Source organism: Argentina silus, assembly GCF_951799395.1.
Source record: "Argentina silus genome assembly, chromosome: 5".
Lineage (NCBI taxonomy): Eukaryota > Metazoa > Chordata > Actinopteri > Argentiniformes > Argentinidae > Argentina > Argentina silus.
In genome coordinates, this window is record NC_139659.1 from 21,518,187 (window position 1) to 21,533,068 (window position 14,882).

Consider the following 14,882-nt stretch of genomic DNA (forward strand, 5'->3'; position numbering starts at 1 on the left):
GTCAGCAACAATACTCAAATAGGCCGTGGCATTCAAGCGATGATTGATTGGTATGAACGGGCCCAAAGTGTGCCAAGAAAACATTCCCACACCATTACACCACCTCCACCATGAGAAGGTGTACAGGTGATCCTAATAAAGTGCTCGGTGACCGTATACCTCAAACACATTCTGTTCCAGTCTCACACATACTTATCATACTATATGTGTCAAAGTACAGGTAACCTCGTCCCCAAGGTATTAAGTGTCTGGCAATGAGACTGAAGTATATGTAGCATGTTGTCTTGCATGCCATTGGTGCTGTATGTATCCTGGCATTATTCCAGCAGGATGATGATGATTAGGGAGGAACTAGTTACAGACTGCTAATGTGGTCCCTTGTACTTGAGGTGAGTACTTTAGGTGAGACTGAATAATGAGGTAATTGCTAAATCGCTGCCAATACAAATCTGTCCAAAAATAATGACGGTATTTGACTGTACTTGGTAGCGGTGGTGTTAAGTGTCCCTATAACAGTCATCCGAGTGTCACAGTATCATTCATATTGCCAGATTGTCTGTATTCAGGCCACACTTAGCCAGGGAAATCACAATGACCTCAGACAAAAGGAGTGGATGTGACAGACAGAACTAATCAATAGCCTGTGGCTCATTGAATTGGAATGAGGAGACACGAGAAAGCTAGGCCATCCGTGTCCCATTGCACTGCCAACTGCACCTTGACAATCAATCACTCCTGTGTGTGTGTGTGTGTGAGAGTGTGTGTGCCTGTGTGTGTGTGCCTGTGTATGTGTGTGTGTGTGTGCACATGTCTGTGTGTGTGTGTGTGTGTGTGTGTGCGCACATGTCTGTGTGTGTGTGTGTGTGTGTGTGTGTGTGCGCGCGCATGTCTGTGTGTGTGTGTGTGTGTTTGTGTGTGTGTGTGTTTGGGCCCAGAGGAAGTTAGCCTGAATAGAGGTGAGGTAACCCAAACCTGTGAGTCTTTGAGACTCATCACAAAATAGCCTTGTTGGAGGAACAATATGGACTAAAGACCACGACACAAGAACTTGGCGAACACAGAGAGACTCGTCTACGGATGCAGTCTCTTGATTAGAATCTTAATGACATAGTTCTGAAAGGACTAAAAGGATTTTCTCTAGGTCCAGGCCTATAGCTTCACTGAGACCTTCATATCAATGCCCCTCTCCCCTCTCAACAGTCACATCTAATGCAGGGGAGGCAGTAGGAATCGGAGGACAGGCTCATTGTAATGCATGGAATGGAATGAGGAATGGTATCAAACGCGTGGTCCATGCAGCCCTCCAATTTCTACTTCCACCAGCCTCCCTGATGCTTTGGTCATCATTTACAACAGATGGGCTTACTCTAATTGATGGACAGTTGGGTCCATGGTAGAGAGGAGTGATAGATAGATAGATAGATAGATAGATAGATAGATAGAAACTTTATTCATCCCTAGGGGAAATTCAGGTTCCAAGTAGCTTAAAGACATAGAGACATCACACATAACATACACATACAACATACAGCCAGCATTAAATATTAAATATTAAATATGGGCTAAATAAGGTAATTATGTGGACCTGTTAGGAGAGGCCTGTGGCAGCGCAGAGATGGATTGAAGAACACAACAATAGATAAATATGGCCATTATAGTGTACAATGTAAACATAGGAAGAAAAAAATAACAGTCAGTCAGTCAGTAACAGTCAATACTAAATTTTAAAGTGCATTTAATCCAGGCTGGTGGAGGGAGGTAGGGGCTGTGTATAAGGGCTAGCATAACCATGTAAACATTGTAATTAGTGAGGTGAAACAGTAAGGTACAGGACAGTGATGTAATACAGAGGGTGGAGGTTATGCAGAGAAGTCCATCTCTTTGCCTTTGATTGACATATTGTATAGTGTGTCATGTAGATGGAGTATATGCTATTCTTTAATTAGGCTAACCTTTATTTATCCAGGTAAGTCTCATTGAGATCTCTATTCTGTCTATTTTTCAAAAGCATCATATGACTTAACACAGCTAACATGTTATATCATATGTGACCTACAGTATGTACTCATGTGTGATAGCAGAGTATCTATACCTATGAGGTCTGAGGTTTCCCTGTATGTATGTCATCAGTATAAAAGGACAGATGTGATCAGGGCCGTATATGGGTCAGTGACAGTGAACTCAGACCCAACAATCAGGCCCTGTGTGTTCATGCTGGTTATAGACAGGCAGGCAAATTGAATTTCAGAGAGCAGGCTGGGGAGAACTGATACATCATTGGGAGTCGATGCAATGTGATATGTGCATGTGATGTTTCTGAAACAGTGAGGGCTCTCATTTAAGACAGGGGCGGCTGGTGGAGGTAGAAATCGGAGGACTGGCTCCCTCATTCCATTCCATGCATTGCAATGAGCCCGTCCTCCAATTTCTACCTCCGCCAGCCTTCCCTGGACTGCACCTCATGGTAGCCTTATGTTACATGAAGCAGCTGGACATCATCATCCCATTTGTTCAAAACCAAAGTTTATAAAACTGAAGATTATCTGGACTCCACAAATGCAACTGTACATCTCTTATATAACAATTATACATACAAAACATAGCTATAATGATTTGAATTAAAATGGTTTATTTCATATTGTGGCTTATGTCATTCATTTGGAGGATAGTTGTTGTCTGTGTATTTTACGTCCCCATCTCCCGACTCACAATTCATCAATTATCATATAGGTAGGAAATTCTGGTTCTGAGCGAGGTATGCAACTGTCCCTGACCTCAAACGATGCCCTCCTGACCGCGTTTAACACCGGCAGGATGAACACACCAGCTGGGGTTTGAAGGCGATACGCGACATTCTATCTCGGCTTTGAATCTCTTCCCACTTCCCAGGCGCGGTCCATACTGGAACGAAAAGGGCAGCGACAAGAAAGATGATATGGTTACATTGTTGCAGCTTTAGTTTGCTACAATAGCCTACAACTGCCACACAAACACACAGACACACACACACAGAGGAGCGAAGACACGGAGAAACGCGCTCTCGTAAAAAAAACACTCCCACTTTCAGGGTTAGCTGTACAACGAGAGTCACATGGTTCCATGTGCGTTTCATAAATACTGCAAAGACGAACTACACTCAGTCACGACCCTCTTATCCTCCTCCTCATCATCATCATTTTATGAACATGCACTTGTCACGGCAGTCCTGACATCAACAGCATCCTTGCCTGACCTGTCCTTTCCTTTCCTTTCCCTTTATCTTTTTTTTTTCCGAGTATTCAAAGGAACTGACTTGGAGCAAACGTGATGTTTTTCTCTCTGGGCTGGTGGACAGCTCTCCTGGCGGGTATTTTCTCCGTGCACGTACTTCAGAAACTATGTTTCCCTTACTTCTGGAAAGACTTTGTTTATTTATTAAGAGTTGTCCGATACGGGGCGAGGATGGAGATGTTCAAACTGACCTCCAAAGTAGTGACGCTCATGGACAGATTTGTCAAACAGGCTGAGCGGATCCCCAACAAACCGTTTCTTATTTATGAGGGGATAACGTACACTTATCAGGACATAGATAAACGCAGCAATAAAGTGGCTAACGTTTTCCTGGAGCAGGGAGCCGTGAAGAAAGGAGACTCCGTTGCGCTTCTGATGAACAACGAACCCGACTTCGTTTGCGTCTGGTTCGGGTTGAGTAAACTCGGATGTTCTGTGGCTTTCCTGAACACCAACATTAAGTCAAGATCATTGCTACATTGTTTCAACTGCTGCGGGGCTAAAACTCTGGTTGTGGGAGCAGGTAAACACATCATCTACTTCAGTTCACACAATGTTTAGAATGTGAGGCTTGCGCTTCCATGGCAACCTCGCCAGCTATATAACCTTTAATATCTGTGGTATTATCGTTAGATAATAATTAGGTAATGAATATGACATACGTTTCCCCACACTACCGACATGTATCACGTTTTCCATATTGCTTGTGATATGTTTTAGTAGGGACTCAAGCAACAATTCCATTGGTTGTTCTCCCAAGTAAGAATAACATGTTTTGAACGCTTGAGAATGCCCCTCCCATCTGTCACTCCACCCACGACTCCCAGGAAGAATGTCTGTATTTATTTATTTATTTTTTAAAGAATGTGTGTAGTGTTGTGAAACCACAAGCAGCATAGCATCATACATAGTATTGTGTAGGCCCTATCTGCACTGTCCAAAAACGATGATGATGATGGATAGATACTGGAAGTCCTATTCTGAGAAGCCTGAATCAACTGGTGATTGGTTTTGGAATGGACTACTACTACTTACCCTATGTCAACAACAGAGAGAGCAAGCTCATTAGTCAATACCATGCAGGGCCATGCGGTCACAAGGCTTAACAAGCTTAGTGACAACACATGCAAACCCCCCAGGGGGAAGAGAGCTCTGGGCTCTGGGCTCTGGGCTCTGCGCTCTGGGCTCTGGGCGCAGGGTCAGCCATCGTCAAGCGCGCCTGGAGCAGTTAGGGGTTAAAAGCCTTGCTCAAGGGCACAACGGCAGGATACCTTAGATATTAAGGCTACATCTTAACAGTCCCTCCTAAAGACCGCTTCACTCACTACCCCCCCTATACTAACCCTAACCCCAACCCTAGAGACCTCTTCATCCCCGCTACCCCCCTGTACAAGTTCTCTCCTGCTAATAAAAGAAAAGAAAAAATTAGCCTACTGGCATTACGACTGCCTATGGCCCCTGGTGTGAGCATTGACTACTTCGTCTTATGATGACTGTTGGATAGATGATTCACTTACTTAAACAAATGTATTGTTGTAAGTCGCTTTGGATAAAGGCGTCTGCTAAATGCCATAAATGTAAATGTAAAATATGATGCCAGCAACCCTCCAGTCACCAGCTCACATCCGGCTCCCTCCAGGGGAGACGAGCACCCCCAGTAGGAGCACCCCCACCCTCTGTGAATGACAGAAACACCATGTGCAAAAATGACCACATTCCAACAATTGATGTGAATTGGTTGCATGGCCAACAAACAAGTCTTAAAAAAAAAAAACTATTTCTGAGGTGTTCGCTCTAAACACTCTTTCTCCAATGTGCCTCCGAGCCCACTCAAATGTTAGCCTCCCAGATCTCTACGTGCCCCAGCTAGCTCCATCATTGAAATGCCAAACATGTACAGTATGGCATCGCTGACATGACAACAGTAGTCATAGTAGTTGGCTCCTACGGCACCTAGAGATCCGGAACCAGGCGACTCAAATCCCCCTCGTCTTCATTTCACGCTAACTGCCCCGCATACCATTTAGCAACTCCTCAGGGGCATTGATAGTGATTTTAATGGGAATGTTTGTTTGTTTTTCTGGCTTGTATATAGCTCAGCTCGTTGCCATGGAGCCATGTGTCTCTGCGCTGGTATTGGTTATAATTGACTGTGAGAGATGAGGCAGTTTGCTGTGATCACAGTGTATTGGGTCTAGAATAGCCTCCAGGAGGCATGCAACACTGCAGCTACCAGAGGGCTCCTTGTATCTACCATTTACATTACATTTACATTTTTTACATTTATGCCATTTAGCAGGCGCCTTTATCCAAAGCGAATTACAACAAATACATTTGTCTAAGTAAGTTAATCATCTATCCATCAGTCATCATAAGAAAAAGTAATCTATGCTAGGACCAGGGGCTATTGGCAGTCACAATGCTAGAAGAAGGAAGAATTAATTTTTCCTTTTTAAAAAAAATAAAATAAATTTACAATAGAGAAACTTGTACAGGGGGGTAGTGGGGATGAAGAGGTGTTTAGGAGGGACAGTTAAGATGTAGCCTGAAGAGATGGGTCTTCAATCTACAACACCTGTATCTCTGACTTGGCCAGAGGGTTCCTGTATCTCTGACTCTACCACAGGGTTCTTGTATCTCTGGGTATGGCTCTACCAGAGCTCTGTTGGGTTGAGTCAAGGGGATGATGACCAGCAAAACCCTGACATCAGGCACAAGGCTTTGTCTGTGTCAAGGCTGCGCCTATGGGGTCGTGGACTGAAAACTGGCTTGCCAGTCAACGAGCTTCCAAATGCCAGTCAATGAGACTAATAGGACAGCTTCCCCAGTAGTGGCACGGACAGACGTCATGATGGCACAGACAGACGTCATTTATGTTGATCAGATAAGGAAATAACTGCTTTCATCAGCGGCCAAGTTCATGTAGTGTAACGTTACACAACCTATTCGTGCCCTACAGTTCACCCACCGAATGTTCAATAAAAACGCTGTGCAAAGTGGTATATATTTACATTGTGAAATGTCTGTGTCATAGCTGCTCTCGTCCAAGGCAAAGTTCATGTACGCCTGCCTCCTTTATAGACTCTATCCATGACCCCCAGTAGACCCATGCAGGAGTTCAGCCAGTGGAGGCTGTTGGAGGTAGAAATTGGAGGACGGGCTCATTGTGATGCATGGAACAGAATGAGCAATGGCATCATGGTTTCATACAAACAAATGGCACAATGCTATCATCAACCTCCAATTTCTGACTCCACCAGCCTCTCCTGAGTTCAGCCCTTAGGAGGGTTGTTTGCACACCTTGATCACTGCTTCATTGTGTTTGATCTGTCAACAGACTTTAGTGTCCAGAGTCCAGCGTGCGTCTATCCCTGATTACTCCATGCAGCTCAATCCCTACCTGAGAAATCACATTCAAACTAATTAAATCGTAATCAAGGTGTGCAAATACAGTAAAATACATCTTCTGAGCCAAACTCTGCAACTTCACACCCAACGTAAGACTCATTATGCCTGACTAAACTACAGCAACACTATCACTGATGTATAACATCATAGCTTCCCCTTTCTCACAGACCCAGTGGTTACTTTGGCACTTGGTTTATTAGGAAGATCTCTCCAACCTGCAATGTTTACTCTTTACCTTTTACTATTCTTCCCAAAGCCTGATATGCTGATTATTTATGTGTTCCAACATGCATTTAGACACATATACTGGTAGTACTGTAAGTGTCCACAACCAGAATCACCATTACCCTCTATTGAATGCTAGGTCCTTCAGACTTGTTGATGTTATTGAAAGACATCTTGTCTCAATAATGATAATATGCATTTGATGATATGCTAATGATCATCTGTCTCCACTACAACCAGAGTTTATAACCCCCCTGTCCTCCCTCAGACCTGCTGGACTCCCTGGAGGACATCTTGCCCAGCCTGCAGGAGGACAGCATCAACGTCTGGGCCATGAGGAACCAGAGCTCCCGTACTGAGGTCCAGACCCTGCTGGACAAGATGCAGACAGCCTCCGACAAGCCTGTACCCCCAGCCCTGAGAGCAGCTACCTCCCTCAAGGCTGCTACGCTCTACATATTCACCTCAGGAACCACTGGTAAGGCTATTACATCTTTATTACATGTTTATGTATGTTTATTACATGTTCGGGCAGCCACTTCCCTAAAGGCTACTACACTCTACATATTCATGTCTATTACACATTAATACTATGTAAGACCAGAGTATGCCAATGGAGATTGAAGATGCCTCTCAGTCCAGGAGTATAGGCTTTATCTAGGTCTGGAAAACTGGCCTATTTAGTGTTTCCTTGTTTCCTTGTTCCTGTTTGCACTTAGCCTGTCCTCATTGGAGGTCTCTGGTGTGGTTCATAACTCAGAGATCCAACACAACTGGTTCCTCAGGTCTAACTAAGTTAGCTGTGTTCATTCTTACCTTCACGTCTCTGATTTGAAGGTGAGAATGAATACCAGGACAGGAGCTGCCCCAGAGATCTGGACTGGAGTGTCCTGTTCCTGAGGGTTTCCTCTCTGGTATTAAACCACCTCTTCTTAAAGTATTGGAACAGGAGTTCCATGACTTCCCCCCCAGCTGCTCAGCTCCAGCCTGTCCTCATACAGGCGGTCAAACACTTGTCTCGAGACTGAGTTAGTCACAGAGCCAGTCGCTAACCATAGTTTACTATGATGTTCACATGAAGCTTCCCCTGGTAACTGTCAGTTAGCAAGGACACCTCGCGAAGGTCGCCCTGCTAAGTGAATATAATGACATGGTAAAGAAATATGATTCTGTGTTTGCTTTCATCAGATAAGGACTATAAAATGATGTATGTGAAATAAGAAATTATTTATTTCCTATAGTTTATAATAAGTCCTGAAGAATGAACAGGTGAAGAACTGCTTTGTGAAATGCATACAGTACAGAACCATACCATAACTACCAGTAACAATTTAAAGATTGTATTGGCCAATGAAAGTGTGGTATGCTAGTGTGGATAGCTAGGCTTGTAGCATGGACAGTTCGTGAGTGAGTGTGTTGCTCACTTATCTTAATGATTAAAAAGCGCTGTCACAGGCAACTGTAAAAAAGGCAGACATATCTTCACAACTTGATATACAGTGCCTACCAAACTTAAGTATTCCACACACAATACCCCAGAATGACAAAGCGAAAACACGTTTTTTTAAATTTCAGTAAATGTATTAAAATTGAAATACAGAAATACCTCATGTACATAAGTATTCAGACCCTTTGCTATGACACTCTTAAAATTAGCTAAAATGCAAAAATCAACAAATCACTCAATAAGTTGAATTGAGTCCATCTTAATGCAATGATAATAATTCATGTAATTTTGGAATGAATATCTTTGTTTTTATTGGGTCTCTGATTTTTATTGTGTATGGATAGATTGGATTAAATTATTTTAATTGAATCCATTTTAAATTGAGTCTATAACACAACAAAATGTGGAAGAAGTGAAGGGGTCTGAATACTTTTTGAAGGCACTGTAAGTTCCTGGAACTTGAACTTGAATCCCCTGAACAAATGCAAAGACAACAGAAACACATATAAACATGTTGTTTATAGTGGAGCTATTATTCTGTTGATTCTGGGTGAAAAGTCCAGTTGCAGCATCGATTGAGTGGGTCGATTGACTGAAGATCACAGAACCTTACCCTGCCTTGATTTATTGTTTGCAGAAACACATTCTTTTAGATTAAGGTGAACCTGTTTTTTGGTCCAAAGTGTCTCAATGTAGACAATTGAATCCCAGCAGTTGATGGAAATAAACCAATTTGGATACAGTATATTGTTCTAAAGGCGGATAGTTGTCGTAATGTTTGTGGCAGGTCTGATGGTAGTTGTGCTGATGCTGTTTCACGTCTACCTAATGTTCTCTGATGATTGTTGTACTGTGTGTTTCAGGTCTACCTAACGTTCTCTGATGGTTGTTCTGATGTTCCAGGTCTACCTAACGTTCTCTGATGGTTGTTCTGATGTTCCAGTTCTACCTAACGTTCCCTGTTGGTTGTTCTGTTGTTGTTCCAGGTCTACCTGACTTTCTCTGATGGTTGTTGTACTGTGTGTTTCAGGTCTACCTAACGTTCTCTGATGGTTGTTCTGATGTTTCAGGTCTACCTAACGTTCTCTGATGGTTGTTCTGATGCTGTTCCAGGTCTACCTAACGTTCTCTGATTCTTATTCTGATGCTGTTCCAGGTCTACCTAACGTCCTCTGATGGTTCTTGTTCTGTTGTTGTTTCAGGTCTTCCTAAGGCTGCAGTGATCACCCACTTGCAGTCCCTGAAGGCTGCAGCAGGGTTCTGGGCATATGGGGGCGTCAGTGACGATGTCATCTACACCCCCCTCCCCCTCTACCACAGCGCGGCCTCCATGATCGGCATAGGAGGCACTATAGAACTGGGTAGGGAATCACAGAGTTCTTGAGCTGGAAAGGATTAACTATTCATGAAAAGAGCTGCTTGAATTGTGAAGGAGCTTTTTTTAAACTATTAAGTGCTCTAAAGCTCATCAGGAGTTGTGACTAACGGTACTAGCTCACTCACTGCCAAAGAATTCCGGAACACTCACCACCTCGAGTGCTAAGTGTTTTATGTGGTATTTACCTAGCAGCAATACTTTGATTGGCTACAGAATGAAGCATAATAATTCATGCGTTTTTGGTGAATAAAGTCACTCTTCGGCACTCTAGAATGTTGACAATTTGGGCGACTTTACTTTTGACTTTACACGGAACTTTTTTTGTCTGTAGAAAACCACCGAAACGGACACGGGCAGACCCTTGTCATCTACGTTGTCGGTCAACGTCTGACTCACATAGAGAAACCTTTGGTTCAACCCGTAATTAACGGACAGCGTAGTTTGCTGTGGCCGGGACCTAAACTCCAAACATGGCCTCAAGAGACACACAGAGCCTATACCCCACAGTCAATATATTTAAATATATACAGTAAGGAGGGGAAGGGGCCTAGGCCTCATTCATGCTCTGTGACCAGGGATCAAACCGACTATTGTTTGCCCAGTAGTTATGAATGCTGATCACATCCATAATAGAAGATGTTAGTCGATTTTTCCTGCTCCACCGTATAATCGCTATTCATTATCTCTCTCTCTCTCTCTCTCGCTCGCTCTCGCTCTCCCTATCTCTTGCTCGATCGCTCTCTCTATCTCTCGCTCCCCCCCTCTATCTTTCTTTCTTTCTTTACTTTTCTCTCTCTCTCTCGCTTCCCCCCCCCTCCCTTTAAAGCATCAAATCCTAGCCTCTCCTCAGTTGGTGCTCTCAGAAGAGGAAGTGCAAATATGCACGCGTGCACTAACCCCTAACCACTACACTGACGCACTTAACACTAACCTGTTATTAGAATGTTTAATCACACTGTCATTAATGTTGTTGTGGTGATGTCCTCTTAATGGAGGTCTATGTGGGCCTTTTGTGGTTGATTACATATGTTTCTGAATCCTCAGTGTTAGTGGTTAGGAATGATTTGTGTAACGTGAGTAGGTTTTAGATATGCAAATTAGGGTTTTGTATGTGATTTGTATGTATGTAACTGTATCCAAAATGGCAAGCGGAAGGAATCTATGGCAGTACTGTGATATGGTAAGGGCCAGCGATATCAGACCAATAGTCTTTGTTTGATTGTTGCACATTCATTCCCACTAACAGCAAAATTGACAGTGCCAAAATTGACAGTGACAGTCCTTGCCACTAAAATCCTCGAACATCCAGGTCATCGACCTCCCGGTCTCAGACCGGTCCGTTTGTCCCTGTCCACCTCAACATTATATTAATGTTGTATTGACTCAGCGGGGACAACAAGAACCCAACCCTTAGTCAGTCAAGGACGTTCGTATGGAACCATGTGTTCCGTTCTGGAACCGGCTACGTGTGTTCTAGAGTTCTGAAACCTCAAGTAGCCTCTTGTCCTAGTTTCCACCTCTGTCCATTCATGGGAGGAGAGGATGGAGTTCATCCATAGAGAGAGGCTTTTGAGTTCCGTCCCAACTCGTTATCATTGTGCAGGCGAGCTTGGAGGACAATGAACCTGTTGAACCTAGCATCTCTGGTTCCTCTCCCCAGAGCACTTCATAAAGAATTAGTTAAGCATTCATTAACCACATAACCCTGGTAGATAGATGCCTGGGAGATAGAACTGTATTTGATCCATTCATCCAACTCAGTAACTATCCGGAAAGAGAATAGAACAGAAAAGATTAAAATAGAACAGAATATAATAGAATTTTTTTTTTCCTGGGGAAAATTCAAATAGGAAGCTAATTCTATTTATTCAATACCCATTCATTTGCAGTGCAGCTATAACATAAGATGTTTGAGATGTTGATATTTCTCTATGATACAGGAACATACATTGTTTGAGATGTTAATATTTCTCTATAATATATCATCTGTTGTTATTTTATTTCCCGTTCAGGTGCCACCTGTGTTCTGAAGAAGAAGTTCTCCGCCTCGCAGTTCTGGAATGACTGTAGGAAGTATGACGTCACCATCTTCCAGTACATAGGGGAGCTCTGTCGATACCTATGCAACCAGCCCAAGGTAATCATCATCATCATCATCCTCATCATCAAAACCCAATTAACCAATTATCAATGGTTCTCTTCCTGTTGCTCAGAAAGATCTTATCGTGAAAGGACAGATTCTTCCAATACCTTGACGCGAGTGCAGAGGCAATGTCCGTGTAAAGTTTGTGTCTAGTTTTTTCACAGAGAAATTATATTCCAAACAAGGCCTGAACATGAAAGGAATCCTGAATCATCCCTTTAACATTTTTTTTAATTTTTTTTATTTTTTTTTTTATTATTATTATTTTTTTTTTATATAGCACTTTTCACCGCAGAGCGGTCTCAAAGTGCTTCAACAGAAAAGCAAAAGCAAAAAAAAAAAAGAATAAAAAAAAAAAAGTAAAAAGTAAAAAAAAAAGAAAAGAAAAAAAAAGCAGAGCAAAACTAAATTTTTTATTCAAATTAATAGGATTTAAAAACTGTGTATGTGTGTGTATGCATGCGTGTGCGCGTGTGTGTATGCACGCTGGACTGGCCATAAGATTTATTGAATAAATATGTTTTGAGTCTGGATTTAAAAACATTAATGGAATCAGCCTCCTTAATAAAAATGGGGAGGCCATTCCATAAAAGAGGAGCTCTAGAATAAAAAGCCCTACCTCCAACTGTTGTTTTGTTCACAGGCGGGACAACTAATAACCCCCCCATGAACCTGTCTCCGTACTTTCAGCCCAACATATTTCCCCTCCTTCAACCTCCACCTCCCCTTTTAGCTCCAGTGTGTATGTGTCATTCTTCATGGAGATGAGTGGAGACGCTCTGGCCTTTTCTCCCTAACTAGATCAGACGGCTCGGCTGGTTGGGAGCGTGGTGCTGGCATCACCACAGGTTTGGGTTTGATTCCAACATTATAATGATGTTCATTTCATCAGGTGACCTGTGTTAGTTTTTTTTTTGGGGGTCGATGTAGAACATTCTGGTCGGTTCCCAGGTAACATCACCAGATCTAGAGACCGAATGAAACACAAACTCTCGCTGCACCGTCACAAGTGAGGGAATTTTTATCAAGCAAAAGAAACGGTTCCATACAATTTGTTCCAACGATTAAACTTGTCCTGCTCTGTCACGGTATCCCTCGGAAGAGAAAACATTGTCCTGATTGTGTTGCATTTTCATGGCTGAGGGATAAGAGGGGCTTTTGTTTACGTGTTCGTCTTCCCATGGGCATGCGCACGCACGCACACACACACACACACACTCACACACACACACACACACACACACACATATACACTATCAGGAGAAAGTGGTCTCCTCCCATGGCCAGTGCTGACAAGTGCACAGAGCTCAAAGAACTCTTTGTCCCATGTCTCCCTCCTTCTCCTCCTCTCTCTCTCTCTCTCTCTCTCTCTCTCTCTCTCTCTCTCTCTCTCTCTCTCTCTCTCTCTCTCTCTCTCTCCTCATCTTCTTTCTCTCCTCTCCTCCTCTCTCTCCCGTGAGGTTATGCAAGAGGGTGGAAAGTTGGCAGTGGCACAGGACGCTCCACTGATGGGAAAAAGAGGACACATACACACACACACACACACACACACACATACACACACTCTCTCAAACTCAATACGTGTGTACAGAAGCATGCACATTTGGACACTCATTAACTGTGACCCTGATGCGTACACACACATGCTCACACACATGGATACACACGCTCAACACGGGTGCACACACACAAACACAAACACGGACATTCTGCATACACAGAAACAAGCCCATAAAAACATTCATTCACAACCACACAGAGGACAATTGTGCACAAACAAAAAAAGGCATACACACACACACACGCACACACACGCACACACACACACACACACACACACACACACACACACACACACACACACACACACACACACACACACACACACACACACAGAGGATGAGTTAAATGGGCTGGGTAGGGGATAGCTCCCACAGAAAAGCACTGATGGTCAATGCAACTCAACTTTGGTCTGCCCTATTCAAACAAAATCCTTAAACAACCCTTCATGAATGAAATACATAATGAGTTATCGCAGTATAACCCATGCTTTACACTTTTGTTTTACCCAGGAAGTCCCATTGAGATAAAAGTTGTCTTCTAAGAGGCATATCCAATGTAAAACACAAAACACAGGAAACATTCAAGACTTAATCTACAAATTATATATATATATATATATATATATATATATATATATATATACAGTAACAGTCAAAAGTTTGGACACACCTTCTCATTCAATGGTTTTTCTTTATTTCTTATTATTTTCTACATTGTAGATTGATATTGAAGACATCAAAACTATGAAGGAACACATATGGAATTATGTAGTAAACAAAAAAGTGTTAAACAAACCAGAATATGTTTTATATTTTAGATTCTTCAAAGTAGCCACCTTTTGCTTTGATGACAGTTTTGCACACTCTTGGCAAGGGGTGTCCAAACTTTTGACTGGTACTGTATATGAAAAATATATCGTTTTTTTAAAACCTTTATTTATACAGGGGTGTCCCGCTGAGACCAAGGTGTCTTTTTCAGGGGAGCCCTGCTTACAAATACACACAGTTGTACAACAAAACAACCACCCCCAGGTGGTAGAGTTTGATGTGAATGACGGTACTCGACTCTGCTCGTGTCAAACTAACACGCCGTTGACTACATCTCCCATCAGGCCGAGGGAGAGAAGGACCACAAGGTGCACATGGGTGTGGGGAACGGGCTGCGGCAGGACGTGTGGCGTGAGTTCCACCGGCGCTTCGGGGAGGTGCGGATGTGTGAGCTGTACGGCTCCACCGAGGGGAACCTCTGCTTCATGAACCACGTCGGCAAGATCGGCGCCGTGGGCCGCTCCAACTTCTTCTACAAGGTGAGAGAGAGCTGGCCAACATGGCAACTTCTGGCCAACCTGGCAACCTCTGTCCAACATGGCCACCTCTGGCCAGCATGACATCCCCACCCCTATTAGGTGTAACTGTGTGTGGATGATAAACCCAGCATGGCAACCCTAA

The 14,882-nt window shown here is 43.1% G+C and overlaps 1 protein-coding gene across 1 annotated transcript in view; it reads left to right on the plus strand.

Annotated features, from left to right (window-relative positions):
* The first annotated feature begins 3,193 nt into the window (after positions 1-3,193).
* slc27a6 (solute carrier family 27 member 6) overlaps positions 3,194-14,882 on the plus strand; it is a 20,182-nt gene continuing 8,493 nt past the window's right edge. The window contains exons 1-5 of the mRNA XM_083669759.1: positions 3,194-3,793; positions 7,172-7,381; positions 9,553-9,711; positions 11,741-11,865; positions 14,546-14,740. Of these exons, the coding sequence (XP_083525885.1) occupies positions 3,307-3,793; positions 7,172-7,381; positions 9,553-9,711; positions 11,741-11,865; positions 14,546-14,740 (1,176 nt within the window). The 5' untranslated portion in view covers positions 3,194-3,306. The remainder of the gene's footprint in view (positions 3,794-7,171; positions 7,382-9,552; positions 9,712-11,740; positions 11,866-14,545; positions 14,741-14,882) is intronic.